At 43.4% G+C, this 15,510-nt stretch overlaps 2 protein-coding genes across 5 annotated transcripts in view; one reads left to right on the forward strand and one right to left on the reverse strand.

The window, feature by feature from the left end:
- The window catches only part of LOC110531910 (gamma-secretase-activating protein), a 35,402-nt gene extending 32,485 nt beyond the window's left edge, over positions 1–2,917 (reverse strand). For all 3 annotated transcript variants that reach the window (XM_090228666.1, XM_090228665.1, XM_090228667.1), the window contains exons 1-4: positions 2,399–2,917; positions 2,189–2,259; positions 1,272–1,328; positions 914–983 (exon numbers count right to left, since the gene is read on the reverse strand). In XM_090228666.1, the coding sequence (XP_090084792.1) occupies positions 914–983; positions 1,272–1,328; positions 2,189–2,259; positions 2,399–2,486 (286 nt within the window). In that variant the 5' untranslated portion in view covers positions 2,487–2,917. The remainder of the gene's footprint in view (positions 1–913; positions 984–1,271; positions 1,329–2,188; positions 2,260–2,398) is intronic.
- LOC110515111 (tyrosine-protein phosphatase non-receptor type 12) overlaps positions 2,796–15,510 on the forward strand; it is a 104,494-nt gene continuing 91,779 nt past the window's right edge. The window contains exon 1 of one of the 2 annotated variants that reach the window (XM_090228723.1): positions 2,796–3,008. In XM_090228723.1, coding sequence (XP_090084849.1) covers positions 2,982–3,008 — 27 coding nt within the window. In that variant the 5' untranslated portion in view covers positions 2,796–2,981. The remainder of the gene's footprint in view (positions 3,009–15,510) is intronic. The other variant, XM_090228725.1, reaches the window with a different exon arrangement.

Genomic DNA, 15,510 nt, shown 5'->3' on the forward strand with positions numbered 1-15,510 from the left:
GTTCAGTGACGTGACTTCAATACAATGGCTCTTGGCTGTCGGCTCAGTCACAAGACATTGTTCCTCTCTCGTGATGATAAGATTCTCCCACGGGGTGATCACAATCTTGGACTGGAAATGTCAGTAGACTGTATGTAGGAAAACCTGTATCTAGTCTAACACTGACACACTAGGGGAGGAGACACTGGCTCAACACTTTAGTGAGGATCCTTGTTTCACTGTCTGTGTGTCTTTGTACTACGCATGTGTGTCACATAGAATTAGAATACCATGGATTCTAGAGTTTTATCTGTTCTACACCATAGAATTAGAATACCATGGATTCTAGAGTTTTATCTGTTCTACACCATAGAATACCATGGATTCTAGAGTTATCTGTTCTACACCATAGAATTAGAATACCATGGATTCTAGAGTTATCTGTTCTACACCATAGAATTAGAATACCATGGATTCTAGAGTTTTATCTGTTCTACACCATAGAATTAGAATACCATGGATTCTAGAGTTTTATCTGTTCTACACCATAGAATTAGAATACCATGGATTCTAGAGTTTTATCTGTTCTACACCATAGAATACCATGGATTCTAGAGTTATCTGTTCTACACCATAGAATTAGAATACCATGGATTCTAGAGTTTTATCTGTTCTACACCATAGAATACCATGGATTCTAGAGTTATCTGTTCTACACCATAGAATTAGAATACCATGGATTCTAGAGTTTTATCTGTTCTACACCATAGAATTAGAATATCATGGATTCTAGAGTTTTATCTGTTCTACACCATAGAATTAGAATACCATGGATTCTAGAGTTATCTGTTCTACACCATAGAATTCAATAGAACAATTAAAGTATCTCTATGTTCTACACATTCTATTTCTAAGTCCATGAACAGGTCCTTACCCAGCAGAGTCTCCTCCTTATTCAGAGAACAGCTGCTGACACACACCTGCTTGTCAAATGTGTAGAGGAGCTGTGAAGAGAGGAGAGAGGGGTTAGGGGAGAGGTGAGAGGGGTAAGGGGACAGGGGTTAGGGGACAGGGGTTAGGGGTAAGGGGACAGGGGAGAGGGGTTAGGGCCCATGATGAACACTACAAACAGCTGGTGGTGATCAGGCAGTGTACTAGGAGTAACCTCACATTCCATTAAGACTATGGACTGGCATATATACACATACTCACCCACTCACTCACTCTTATTGTCACACACTCACAGTCAAACACACACAGTCACACACACACCCACACAGAGGAAGCTCTACCTTATTCAGTCTGGTATTGGGGTCGTATTTCCCGATCCTGGTGGTCCCTGTTTCCCCCTGAGAGATGAGAGGAGGGAGGAGGAAAGCCATTACGGCTCATAATGACTGTGTGTGTGTGTGTGTGTGTGTAATGACCTATACTTATGCCCATGACATCTCAGCTGTCTATGTGGGGCTTAACACTCCCTCACAGTCTGAGGATACTTTATGAACAACTCTATGTTATAAAGAAACGGAATACCTCTTAACCAGTAGCTCTTAACCAGTAGCTCTTAACCAGTAGCTCTTAACCAGTAGCTCTTAACCAGTAGCTCTTAACCAGTAGCTCTTAACCAGTATCTTATTCAGCTGCAGGGGTCTGTCATGAGTCTTTGGGCTTCTATTTGGAGCCTACGTCCCAGATCCCCATGGGCCCTGGTCAAAAGTAGTGCACTATAGGGAATAGGGTGCCATTGGGATGCTGCACTATAGGGAATAGGGTGCCATTGGGATGCTGCACTATAGGGTATAGGGTGCCATTGGGATGCTGCACTATAGGGAATAGGGTGCCATTGGGATGCTGCACTATAGGGTATAGGGTGCCATTGGGATGCTGCACTATAGGGAATAGGGTGTCATTGGGATGCTGCACTATAGGGTATAGGGTGCCATTGGGATGCTGCACTATAGGGTATAGGGTGCCATTGGGCTGCTGCACTATAGGGTATAGGGTGCCATTGGGCTGCTGCACTATAGGGTATAGGGTGCCATTGGGCTGCTGCACTATAGGGTATAGGGTGCCATTGGGATGCACCCTAGACAGAGAGAATGTCCCCACCACAATCCCGAAGAGCACACTGTTGGTTATGTGTGGAACGTCACGCTTGACATACCCATTATAATGCTATGTGAATGCCCCTTGCCCAGTGTCCACTTACTTTCCAGGAGTAGAGGACTCCTCCATCCCTTTCAATGTTGAGGATCCGAGTGTCAACGATCCCTGAGTATTCTGTAGTGGAAAAAATACATTTTGCCATTACATGTGTCACTACTATCATGGTATTTGTCACACATTGTCACCTTGTGCGTAAAGGCACAAAGTATACGTTTTGGATATCGGTCGAGCGATACAACCAGATAGCTCTTACCTTTGATCATTCCTACAGTCGCCTCTTTCTTAAATATACTTGACACCACATCCTGCTGCAAATCGAAAGTTGCGCTTAGTTGCAACATGTGTGCGGTTGACCTCCTCCACAACTTACTGATTTCCACGTCTATTATGCATCAAACACTTATGAAGAAATGCCTTCAATTAGAGCCTCCGCGATTTCACACTATCCGGAAGACGCCATCCCTATAGCCTGAAGTTACAACTTGACATACAATGCAGCATCATGTGATAGTTGTAAATAACGTTGTGATGATAGTCCAGTAGCCGTTTAAGCAGTGTTTTACGCACCGAAAACAAAGCAGAAGGCGTGATTTGAAAGGGAATCACTTCCCTTAAGATCTGCAGCCATACAGTAATTTACTCAACTTCACACCGAACAATATTCACAGCTCGCTGTGCCCTCTTCATAGAGCCCTCCCTCTCGGGTCAGACAGCGGAGACGCCCGCTCTGATAGGCCGGACAAGCGATCACTCCGGTGGCTCAGACTATCTCTCCGCCTTTGCTGCCTGCCTGGGCTGGGTGTCACCTGATTATGGACGACATATAAAATCAAGGAATGGAGGTGCTGTGCGACCACCAGAGGGTAAAACATACACAAACACAGAAGGCTATTTATTTAACATTCACAACAGCCTACTTTATCTTCGTTTTGCTATGTTGGTGTCTTTGTGTCCCTCATGCATTGTATCCTATTATTGAAAAGGTTACCCCATTGACCATTAAATCTACTAGTTTTAGCGCTATGTAATACTACCTGACAATAAATTAGGCTAGTTATATCAGCACTGTCTCAAGTTCGATTTTCATCAAATCTGCAACCTAGCTTTGTACCCACACGGTGGCGGTAGTGTATAGAAAACCTAATGCACTGTTCTGAATGAACATTGTTCTGAATGAACCTACAGTAGCTTGTTTATTAATTTATTTAACCTTTACTTAACTAGGCAAGTCAGTTAAGAACAAATTCTTATTTGCAATGACTGCCTACCAAACCTCTAACCCGGATGACGCTGGGCCAATTGTGCGCCGCCCTATGGGACTCCCAATCACGGCCGGTGGTGATACAGCCTGGAATCCAACCAGGATCTGTAGTGACTCCTCTCTCTAGCACTTAGTATACATTTCAAATGGAAACGTGTAAAACTGCTCAGATTATTAGGTATTGCATCAGCTACAACTACTGAGATACCATCAACATGACTCTAGACACATTATAACTGAGTTACCATCAACATGACACATTATAACTGAGTTACCATCAACATGACTCTAGACACATTATAACTGAGTTACCATCAACATGACTCTAGACACATTATAACTGATATACCATCAACATGACTCTAGACACATTATAACTGAGTTACCATCAACATGACTCTAGACACATTATAACTGAGTTACCATCAACATGACACATTATAACTGAGTTACCATCAACATGACTCTAGACACATTATAACTGATATACCATCAACATGACTCTAGACACATTATAACTGATATACCATCAACATGACTCTAGACACATTATAACTGAGTTACCATCAACATGACTCTAGACACATTATAACTGAGTTACCATCAACATGACTCTAGACACATTATAACTGAGTTACCATCAACATGACTCTAGACACATTATAACTGAGTTACCATCAACATGACTCTAGACACATTATAACTGAGTTACCATCAACATGACTCTAGACACATTATAACTGATATACCATCAACATGACTCTAGACACATTATAACTGAGTTACCATCAACATGACTCTAGACACATTATAACTGAGTTACCATCAACATGACTCTAGACACATTATAACTGAGTTACCATCAACATGACTCTAGACACATTATAACTGAGTTACCATCAACATGACTCTAGACACATTATAACTGATATACCATCAACATGACTCTAGACACATTATAACTGAGTTACCATCAACATGACTCTAGACACATTATAACTGAGTTACCATCAACATGACTCTAGACACATTATAACTGATATACCATCAACATGATTCTAGACACATTATAACTGATATACCATCAACATGACTCTAGACACATTATAACTGAGTTACCATCAACATGACTCTAGACACATTATAACTGAGTTACCATCAACATGACTCTAGACACATTATAACTGAGTTACCATCAACATGACTCTAGACACATTATAACTGAGTTACCATCAACATGACTCTAGACACATTATAACTGAGTTACCATCAACATGACTCTAGACACATTATAACTGAGTTACCATCAACATGACTCTAGACACATTATAACTGAGTTACCATCAACATGACTCTAGACACATTATAACTGAGTTACCATCAACATGACTCTAGACACATTATAACTGATATACCATCAACATGACTCTAGACACATTATAACTGAGTTACCATCAACATGATTCTAGACACATTATAACTGAGTTACCATCAACATGACTCTAGACACATTATAACTGAGTTACCATCAACATGACTCTAGACACATTATAACTGATATACCATCAACATGACTCTAGACACATTATAACTGATATACCATCAACATGACTCTAGACACATTATAACTGAGTTACCATCAACATGACAAATTATAACTGAGTTACCATCAACATGACTCTAGACACATTATAACTGAGATACCATCAACATGACTCTAGACACATTATAACTGAGTTACCATCAACATGACTCATATAATGTCCAATTATCTTACAGTAATTAACATCCTCTTCCTGGTGTATGGTTGACTTCCTGGGAGGTCCTAGAGACGGCCCTGGGAGTGTACATTGTTGTAGTTTCCTGTAGGCACAGGTCTAGGATCAGCTTGTGTACCTACAGTGTATAGAAGTGATGGTGAGTGTATCTACAATGGTCCGTACCTGCATTGGACATGGCTTCATTCTATTGTTGAGCTGGTGTGACTCAGTAATGACTGGTACTCACTGTGCATGTGGGGAATGTTGGTTTTGTAGATTTTGTGAGTCAATGTCCTCATTAGGAGGGAATTTATTTGAATTGAACTATGACTGGACATACTGTCAGTGTGAGTTTCCTTACCGCCAAGCCTTCATACCAGACCAGTGTGTTTCAGGCTTTGATACATCCCTGTCTGTATAAGGAATAGGGTGCCATTTAGGGAATAGGAATGCATTTAGGGAATAGGAATGCATTTAGGGAATAGGGTGCCATTTAGGGAATAGGAATGCATTTAGGGAATAGGAATGCATTTAGGGAATAGGGTGCCATTTAGGGAATAGGGTGTCATTTAGGGAATAGGGTGCCATTTAGGGAATAGGGTGTCATTTAGGGAATAGGGTGCCATTTAGGGAATAGGGGGCCATTTAGGGAATAGGGGGCCATTTAGGGAATAGGGAGCCATTTAGGGAATAGGATGCCATTTAGGGAATAGGGTGCCATTTAGGGAATAGGGTGCCATTTAGGGAATAGGGTGCCATTTAGGGAATACGGTGCCATTTAGGGAATAGGGTGCCATTTAGGGAATACGGTGCCATTTAGGGAATAGGGTGCCATTTAGGGAATAGGATGCTATTTAGGGAATAGTGTCACACCCTGGCCTTAGTATTTTGTGTTTTCTTTATTATTTTGGTCAGGCCAGGGTGTGACATGGGTTTATTATGTGGTGTGTTTTGTCTAGGGTTTTTTTGTAGGTTATGGGATTGTGGTTTAATGAAGTAGTCTAGGTTAGTCTATGGTTGCCTAGAGTGGTTCTCAATCAGAGGCAGGTGTTTATCGTTGTCTCTGATTGGGAACCATATTTAGGCAGCCATATTCTTTGAGTGTTTGGTGGGTGATTGTTTCCTGTCTCTGTTGCACCAGATAGGGCTGTTTCGGTTTTTCACGGTTATTGTTTTTGTATATTGTTTGTATTTTTCATCTTTTATTAAAGACGTTTATGAATAACCACGCTGCATTTTGGTCCTCCTCTCTTTCGATAGAAGAAAACCGTAACAAATAGGATGCCATTTAGGGAATAGGGTGCCATTTAGGGAATAGGGTGCCATTTAGGGAACAGGATGCCATTTAGGGAATAGGATGCCATTTAGGGAATAGGGTGCCATTTAGGGAATAGGGTGCCATTTAGGGAATAGGGTGCCATTTAGGGAATAGGATGCCATTTAGGGAATAGGGTGCCATTTAGGGAATAGGGTGCCATTTAGGGAATAGGATGCTCTTTAGGGAATAGGATGCCATTTAGGGACATGGGTGCTCTTTAGGGAATAGGGTGCCATTTAGGGAATAGGGTGCCATTTAGGGAATAGGATGCCATTTAGGGAATAGGGTGCCATTTAGGGAATAGGGTGCCATTTAGGGACATGGGTGCTCTTTAGGGAATAGGGTGCTCTTTAAGGAATATGGTGCCATTTAAGATGCAAACCTAGAACCGTACAGTTGTCATTCATAACATGCACTTGACCTTTCATTCAACCTCTGTTGAACGTTCTAAAAATATTGCTCAGTTTGATGAAAACCAAAATCTCTGCATTTCAAGCAGATGTGTGTTCACTGTTCATAGAAGACTAGAGAGACCAAAGTCTCCTCTGACCCAGAGACCAACACACCCCATATGAGGTCGGTGATTCACAGCCTAACAACAGCTAACCCAGGAACAACACTGCTGCAGCCAACCAGACAGCGCTTCCTGAAGACAGGATAGTCTGTGGCGGCATCTAAAATGGCACCCTGTTCCCTATATAGTGCACTACTTTTTGATTAGGGCCCTATGTGCCCTCTGGTCAAAAGTAGTGTACTATATAGGGATCGTGGTGCTATTTCAGACACACTGTGGGTCTGGATTGAGGCATGGCGGCACCCATGCCACCACACCATCGCCATCCTCTCGACAGGGTGGGCACGTCGGGGTGGGGTAGGGTGGTGGGCACGTCGGGGTGGGGTAGGGTGGTGGGCACGTCGGGGTGGGGTAGGGGGTGGGCACGTCGGGGTGGGGTAGGGGGTGGGCACGTCGGGGTGGGTAGGGTGGTGGGCCCGTCGGGGTGGGGTAGGGTGGTGGGCACGTCGGGGTGGGGTAGAGGGTGGGCACGTCGGGGTGGGTAGGGTGGTGGGCACGTCGGGGTGGGGTAGGGGGGTGGGCACGTCTTTCTTTAGTTTGAGTTTTCAGTTCCATTATTGTTTGATGGATGGCCTGTTCCAGCTGGTTCTGTTCTGCCAGTGGGTTCTCATGTGTTTGTGTTTCTGTTCAGAACTGCGGTTCAGTTTCAGTCCGTGAGGGACTCTTCCTCCCATGGCCGTGCAGGACCTTGGAAAAACACAGAATACACACACATGGCTTACACGACACATGGCTCTCTCACACACACACACATACACACACACACACACACACACACACACACACACACACACACACACACACACACACACACACACACATGCGCACAAGGCTCACAAACACACACACAGATACATGCACACACAGGTCACAAACACACACACACAGATACACAGATACACACACACACACACACAGCTCTCACATATACAGGCCGGGGCAGCAATTATATGGAGGTTCTAAATCTGACAGAGGGACCGACCGCCTCCATCTGGCTCTCAGCAGAATGGGAGAGACAGTCGTGGTGGACGGGCCCCTGTTGTGTGTGTGTGTGTGTGTGTGTGTGTGTGTGTGTGTGTGTGTGTGTGGTGAAAATCAGAGAGTTAAGAATGAAACAGACATATGATTTAGGACAGACACAGGCAGCCTGGAGTCTGAGGGGTTGGTGTGGGTCACATAGAGGGTGTCACTATACACACACACACACACACACACACACACACACACACACACACACACACACACACACACATAGCACCCAATGCCACATAAGCCACAGCACCACTCCCTAAGCCCAATCCACACCCACGCTCCCACTACCCCTCTGTTTCTGTTCTTTGTGTGGGTGAATATGGACTCCCATGTTGTTTCTATTCTTTGTGTGGGTGAATATGGACTCCCATGTTGTTTCTGTTCTTTGTGTGGGTGAATATGGACTCCCATGTTGTTTCTGTTCTTTGTGTGGGTGAATATGGACTCCCATGTTGTTTCTGTTCTTTGTGTGGGTGAATATGGACTCCCATGTTGTTTCTGTTCTTTGTGTGGGTGAATATGGACTCCCATGTTGTTTCTGTTCTTTGTGTGGGTGAATATGGACTCCCATGTTGTTTCTGTTCTTTGTGTGGGTGAATATGGACTCCCATGTTGTTTCTGTTCTTTGTGTGGGTGAATATGGACTCCCATGTTGTTTTTATTCTTTGTGTGGGTGAATATGGACTCCCATTCTGTTTAGGTTTCCAAAATATGAACAAGAAAGGATTCTGTTCCAGAGGCCTCTGTCAACTCAAGGCACCTGGATTCAGTGAAGGTTAAGAGTGTTGCAGCCTCTTCCATCTCTCTTTCTGTCAACTCAAGGCACCTGGATTCAGTGAAGGTTAAGAGTGTTGCAGCCTCTTCCATCTCTCTTTCTGTCAACTCAAGGCACCTGGATTCAGTGAAGGTTAGGAGTGTTGCAGCCTCTTCCATCTCTCTTTCTGTCAACTCAAGGCACCTGGATTCAGTGAAGGTTAGGAGTGTTGCAGCCTATTCCATCTCTCTTTCTGTCAACTCAAGGCACCTGGATTCAGTGAAGGTTAGGAGTGTTGCAGCCTATTCCATCTCTCTTTCTGTCAACTCAAGGCACCTGGATTCAGTGAAGGTTAGGAGTGTTGCAGCCTCTTCCATCTCTTTGCTGACCGTTCTTCTATCTTTTGATAGTTCCAGAACCATTGATATTCCTACAGTCTTCTGTATCTGGTAGGGATATCATTTACAGAGAGCCCATACTGAACCCAGTGTGTCTCTGCGTTGACACATTGCATGTCTTTATGTTTGTACTGCAAGTATAGTGTAATTGATGTGTATATGGGTATAGTGTAATTGATGTGTATATAGGTATAGTGTAATTGATGTGTATATAGGTATAGTGTAATTTATGTGTATATAGGTATAGTGTAATTGATGTGTATATAGGTATAGTGTAATTGATGTGTATATAGGTATAGTGTAATTGATGTGTATATAGGTATAGTGTAATTGATGTGTATATAGGTATAGTGTAATTGATGTGTATATAGGTATAGTGTAATTGATGTGTATATAGGTATAGTGTAATTGATGTGTATATAGGTATAGTGTAATTGATGTGTATATAGGTATAGTGTAATTGATGTGTATATAGGTATAGTGTAATTGATGTGTATATAGGTATAGTGTAATTGATGTGTATATAGGTATAGTGTAATTGATGTGTATATAGGTATAGTGTAATTGATGTGTATATAGGTATAGTGTAATTGATGTGTATATAGGTATAGTGTAATTGATGTGTATATAGGTATAGTGTAATTGATGTGTATATAGGTATAGTGTAATTGATGTGTATATAGGTATAGTGTAATTGATGTGTATATAGGTATAGTGTAATTGATGTGTATATATGTATAGTGTAATTTATGTGTATATGGGTATAGTGTAATTGATGTGTATATAGGTATAGTGTAATTGATGTGTATATAGGTATAGTGTAATTGATGTGTATATAGGTATAGTGTAATTGATGTGTATATAGGTATAGTGTAATTGATGTGTATATAGGTATAGTGTAATTGATGTGTATATAGGTATAGTGTAATTGATGTGTATATAGGTATAGTGTAATTGATGTGTATATATGTATAGTGTAATTGATGTGTATATAGGTATAGTGTAATTGATGTGTATATAGGTATAGTGTAATTGATGTGTATATGGGTATAGTGTAATTGATGTGTATATAGGTATGGTGTAATTGGTGTATGAATAGTGTAATTTATTTTTCTATAGATACTGTACATTTGGAAAGTATTCAGACCCCTTGACTTTTTAGAAGAAAACAATTACGTTACAGCCTAATTAAAACAATTATTAAATCGTTTTTTCCCCTCATCAATCTACACACGATACCCCATAATGACAAAGAAAAAACAGGTTTATAGACATTTTTGAGAAAAAATGTATAACTAATGTATTATCAGATTTACAGAAGTATTCAGACCCTTTTCTCAGTACTTTGTTGAAGCATCTTTGGCAGCGATTACAGCCTCAATCCTTCTTGGGTATGACGATACAAGCTTGACACACCTGTATTTGGGGAGTTTCTCCCATTCCTCACTGCAGATCCTCTCAAGCTCTGCCAGATTGGATGGTGAGCATTGCGGCACAGCTATTTTCAGGTCTCTCCAGCGATGTTCGATCGGGTTCAAGTCAGGGCTCTGGCTGGGACACTCAATGACATTCAGAGACTTGTCCCGAAGCCACTCCTGCATTGTATTGGCTGTGTGCTTAGCATCGTTGTCCTGTTGGAAGGTGAACCTTCACCCCAGTCTGTGGTCCTGGCTTTTACTGAGGAGTGGCTTCCGTCTGGCCACTCTACCATAGAGGCCTGATTGATGAAGTGCTGCAGAGATGGTTTTCCTTCTGGAAGGTTCTCCCATCCCCGCAGAGGAACTCTAGAGCTCTGTCAGAGTGACCATCGGGACTTGGTCACCTCCCTGACCAAGGCCCTTCTCCCCTGATTGTTCAGTTTGGCCGGGCAGCCAGCTCTAGGAAGAGTCTGTGAGAGCTGTGTTCTGTGAGAGCTGTGTTCTGTGAGAGCTGTGTTCTCACAGACTGTGTTCTTGGGGACCTTCAACACTGCAGACATATTCCCCAGATCTGTGCCTCGACACAATCCTGTTTAGGAGCTCTACGGACAATTCCTTCCACCTCATGACTTGGTTTTTGCTCTGACATGCACTGTCACCTGTGGGACCTTATACAGACAGCTGTGTGCCTTTCCAAATCATGTCCAATCAATTGAATTTACCACAGGTGGACTCCAATCAAGTTGTAGAAACATCTCAAGGATGATCAATGGAAACAGGATGCACCTGAGCTCAATTTCGAATCACATAGCAAAAGGTCTGAATACTTATGTAAATACAATATTTCTGTTTTTTATTTTAAATAAATGATCAAACATTTCTAAAAGCCTGTTTTCGCTTTGTCATTATGGGGTAATGCGTGTAGATTGCTTTTTAATCAGTGTTAGAATAAGGGGTCAAGGGGTCTGAATACTTTCTGGCACTGTATTTATAAACTAGGTGGTTTGAGCCCTGAATGCTGATTGGCTGACAGCTGTGGTGTATCATACTGTATACCAGGGGTATGACAAAACATGTATTTTTGCTGCTTTAATTACGTCGGTAACCAGTTTATAATAGCAATAAGGCATCTCAGAGGTCGGTGGTATATGGCCAATATACCACAGCTAAGGGCTGTATCCAGACACTCCGCGTTGCGTCGTGCTTAAGACCAAGCCTTAGCCGTGGTATATTGGCCGTATACCACACCCCCTGGGGCCTGATTGCTTAAGTATAGTGTAATTGATGTTTATATAGATAGTGTGATTATTGTTTGTTGATGTGTTCATGCAGGGCTCGTCTGTGAAAGACACTTGGGGTGGTCTCAGCATGACCCCTGCTTAAATAAAGGTCATATCAAATAATAATAATAATAATAACAACAATAACAACAATAATGATAACAACAATAATAACAATAATAATAATAATAACAATAATAATAATAATAACAATAATAATAATAACAATAATAATAATAACAATAATAATAATAACAATAACAACAATAACAATAATAACAATAATAACAATAATAATAATAATAACAATAATAATAATAACAATAATAATAATAACAATAATAATAATAACAATAATAATAATAATAATAATAACAATAATAACAATAATAGAGTAGAGATAGGAGAGGAGGAGAGGAGGAGCACTATGGGGACATTCTGTAGACATAGGAGAGGAGGAGCACTATGGGGACATTCTGTAGACATAGGAGAGATAGGAGAGGAGGAGCACTATGAGGACATGCTGTAGACATAGGAGAGATAGGAGAGGAGGAGCACTATGAGGACATGCTGTAGAGATCGGAGAGATAGGAGAGGAGGAGAGGAGGAGCACTATGAGGACATGCTGTAGACATAGGAGAGGAGGAGAGGAGGAGCACTATGAGGACATGCTGTAGAGATCGGAGAGATAGGAGAGGAGGAGCACTATGGGGACATTCTGTAGACATAGGAGAGATAGGAGAGGAGGAGCACTATGAGGACATGCTGTAGAGATCGAAGAGATAGGAGAGGAGGAGCACTATGAGGACATGCTGTAGAGATAGGAGAGATGGGAGAGGAGGAGCACTATGAGGACATGCTGTAGACATAGGAGAGATAGGAGAGGAGGAGCACTATGAGGACATGCTGTAGAGATCGGAGAGATAGTGCTCCTCCTCTCCTCCTCTCCTATGAGGACATGCTGTAGACATAGGAGAGGAGGAGAGGAGGAGCACTATGAGGACATGCTGTAGAGATCGGAGAGATAGGAGAGGAGGAGCACTATGAGGACATGCTGTAGACATAGCAGAGGAGGAGAGGAGGAGCACTATGAGGACATGCTGTAGAGATCGGAGAGATAGGAGAGGAGGAGTACTATGAGGACATGCTGTAGAGATAGGAGAGATAGGAGAGGAGGTGCACTATGAGGACATGCTGTAGAGATAGGAGAGGAGGAGAGGAGGAGCACTATGGGGACATTCTGTAGACATAGGAGAGATAGGAGAGGAGGAGCACTATGGGGACATACTGTAGACATAGGAGAGATAGGAAAGGAGGAGCACTATGAGGACATGCTGTAGAGATAGGAGAGATGGGAGAGGAGGAGAGGAGGAGCACGATGAGGACATGCTGTAGACATAGGAGAGATAGGAGAGGAGGAGAGGAGGAGCACGATGAGGACACTGTAGAGATAGGAGAGGAGGAGCACTATGAGGACATACTGTAGAGATGGGAGAGGAGGAGCACTATGAGGACATACTGTAGAGATAGGAGAGGAGGAGAGGAGGAGCACTATGAAGACATACTGTAGAGCTATAGAGATAGGAGAGGAGGAGAGGAGGAGCACTATGAAGACATACTGTAGAGCTATAGAGATAGGAGAGGAGGAGAGGAGGAGCACTATGAAGACATACTGTAGAGCTATAGAGATAGGAGAGGAGGAGAGGAGGAGAGGAGCACTATGAAGACATGCTGTAGAGCTATAGAGATAGGAGAGCTGTTTGCCATGAAAAGACCTGCATTGTGAAACACACCTCTGTACCATGTTTTATAGCCTGGGGGCAGATATTTTACCCTCCACATATCTACAGCAGGCAGTTTCATGTTCACCTCTCTCTGTCTGCCTGGCTGGGAGCACCTCTCTCTGGTTGGCTGGGAGCTGGAGCTGCTATGAAAGGGTGTGCTCTGTGTTGTGAAATCTTGCAAAAGGTATAGCATTGACCACACATGTGCAAGCTGGCACTTTTACGAAACACCCAAAATGTACTGTAGGTTCTAAGTAGACATGTAAGGTGTCAGGAGAAAGCTGGTGGTCCTGGGTGACAGGGTGTGTGTGTGTGTGTGTGTGTGTGTGTGTGTGTGTGTGTGTGTGTGTGTGTGTGTGTGTGTGTGTGTGTGTGTGTGTGTGTGTGTGTGTGTGTGCAGGGGAGCCTCCCTCTTCTGGGCTTTGTTAGGGCTTGTCAGAGCATTCCACCGCTCAGCTGGTCTGCCTTGTATTCCCTGACGGCTGCATTCCTGCTTTTACACCCAAGAGAGAGAGAAAGAGAGAACGGGGGGATGAGAGAGGACCATAAGGTCCCTGTTAAAGACCTTGAGTCCACGCACCCGTACACACTTGGACACACACACACACAAACACACACGATTGTTGCTGATTACAGTAGAATCATGTTGCCTTGCAAAATATGATGAAGTGGATACTGTGCTGTGTTTATGATCTGTTATACATACAGTATCTCTCTGATGATGGACCACCAGGACATTTCTCTCTCTCCTCCTCTCTCCTCTTCTCTCTCCTCTTCTCTCTCCTCCTCTCTCTCCTCCTCTCTCTCTTCTTCTCTCTCCTCCTCTCTTCTATCGCCCCTTCTACTTCTTTCCCTCACTCTTCCTCTCTCTCTTCCTCTCTCTTCCTCTTCTCTACCCCCCTCTCATCTTCTCTCAAAGAGTTATGGAACATCCGCTCTCCTCCTCCTGTCCTCTCTCTCCCCTTCTCTCTCTTCTTCTATCTCATCTCTCCCCTTATCTCTCTCCTCTCTCCTACTCCTCTCTCTCCCCTTCTCTCTCTCCTCCTCTCTCCTCTCTCTCCCCTTCTCTCTCTCCTCCTCTCTCTTACTCCTCTCCTCTCTCTCCCATTCTCTCTCTCCTCTCTCTTCCTTTTCTCTACCCCCCTCTCGTCCTCTCACAAAGAGATACGGAACCTCCTCTCTCCTCCTCCTCTCCTCCCTCTCCCCTTATTTCTACTCCTCTCACCTCCTCTCTTCTATCTCCCCTCCTCTCTCTTTCCCTCACTCTTCCTCTCTCTCTTCCTCTCTCTCTTTTCTCTCTTCCTCTTCTTTATCCCCCTCTCCTCCCTCAAAGAGATACAGAACCTCCTCTCTCCTCCTCCTGTTCTCTCTCACCCCTCCTCTCTCTCCTCCTCGCTCCTCTCTCTCCCCTTCTCTCTCTCCTCCCTTCTCTTTCTCCCCCCCTCTCTCCTCCTCTCTCCTCTCTCTCCCCTCTCCTCCTCTCCTCTCTCTCCCCTTGTCTCTCTTTCTCTCTCACCCCTTCTCTCTCTCCTCCTCGCTCCTCTCTCTCCCCTTCTCTCTCTCCTCCCTTCTCTTTCTCTCCTCCTCTCTCTCCCCTTCTCTTTCTCTCCTCCTCTCTCCTCTCTCTCCCCTCCTCTCTCCTCCTCTCTCCTCTCTCTCCCCTCTCCTCCTCTCCTCTCTCTCCCCTTGTCTTTCTTTCTCTCTCCTCTTCTCTGAGAGAGGATCCTCCTCTCAGGCTCACTGATACATTCTCACACAACTAGACAATTGTTTTTCATTAATTGCA

This window comes from Oncorhynchus mykiss, unplaced genomic scaffold, assembly GCF_057628025.1.
Source record: "Oncorhynchus mykiss isolate SJ-2025 unplaced genomic scaffold, ASM5762802v1 scaffold96, whole genome shotgun sequence".
Classification (NCBI taxonomy): domain Eukaryota; kingdom Metazoa; phylum Chordata; class Actinopteri; order Salmoniformes; family Salmonidae; genus Oncorhynchus; species Oncorhynchus mykiss.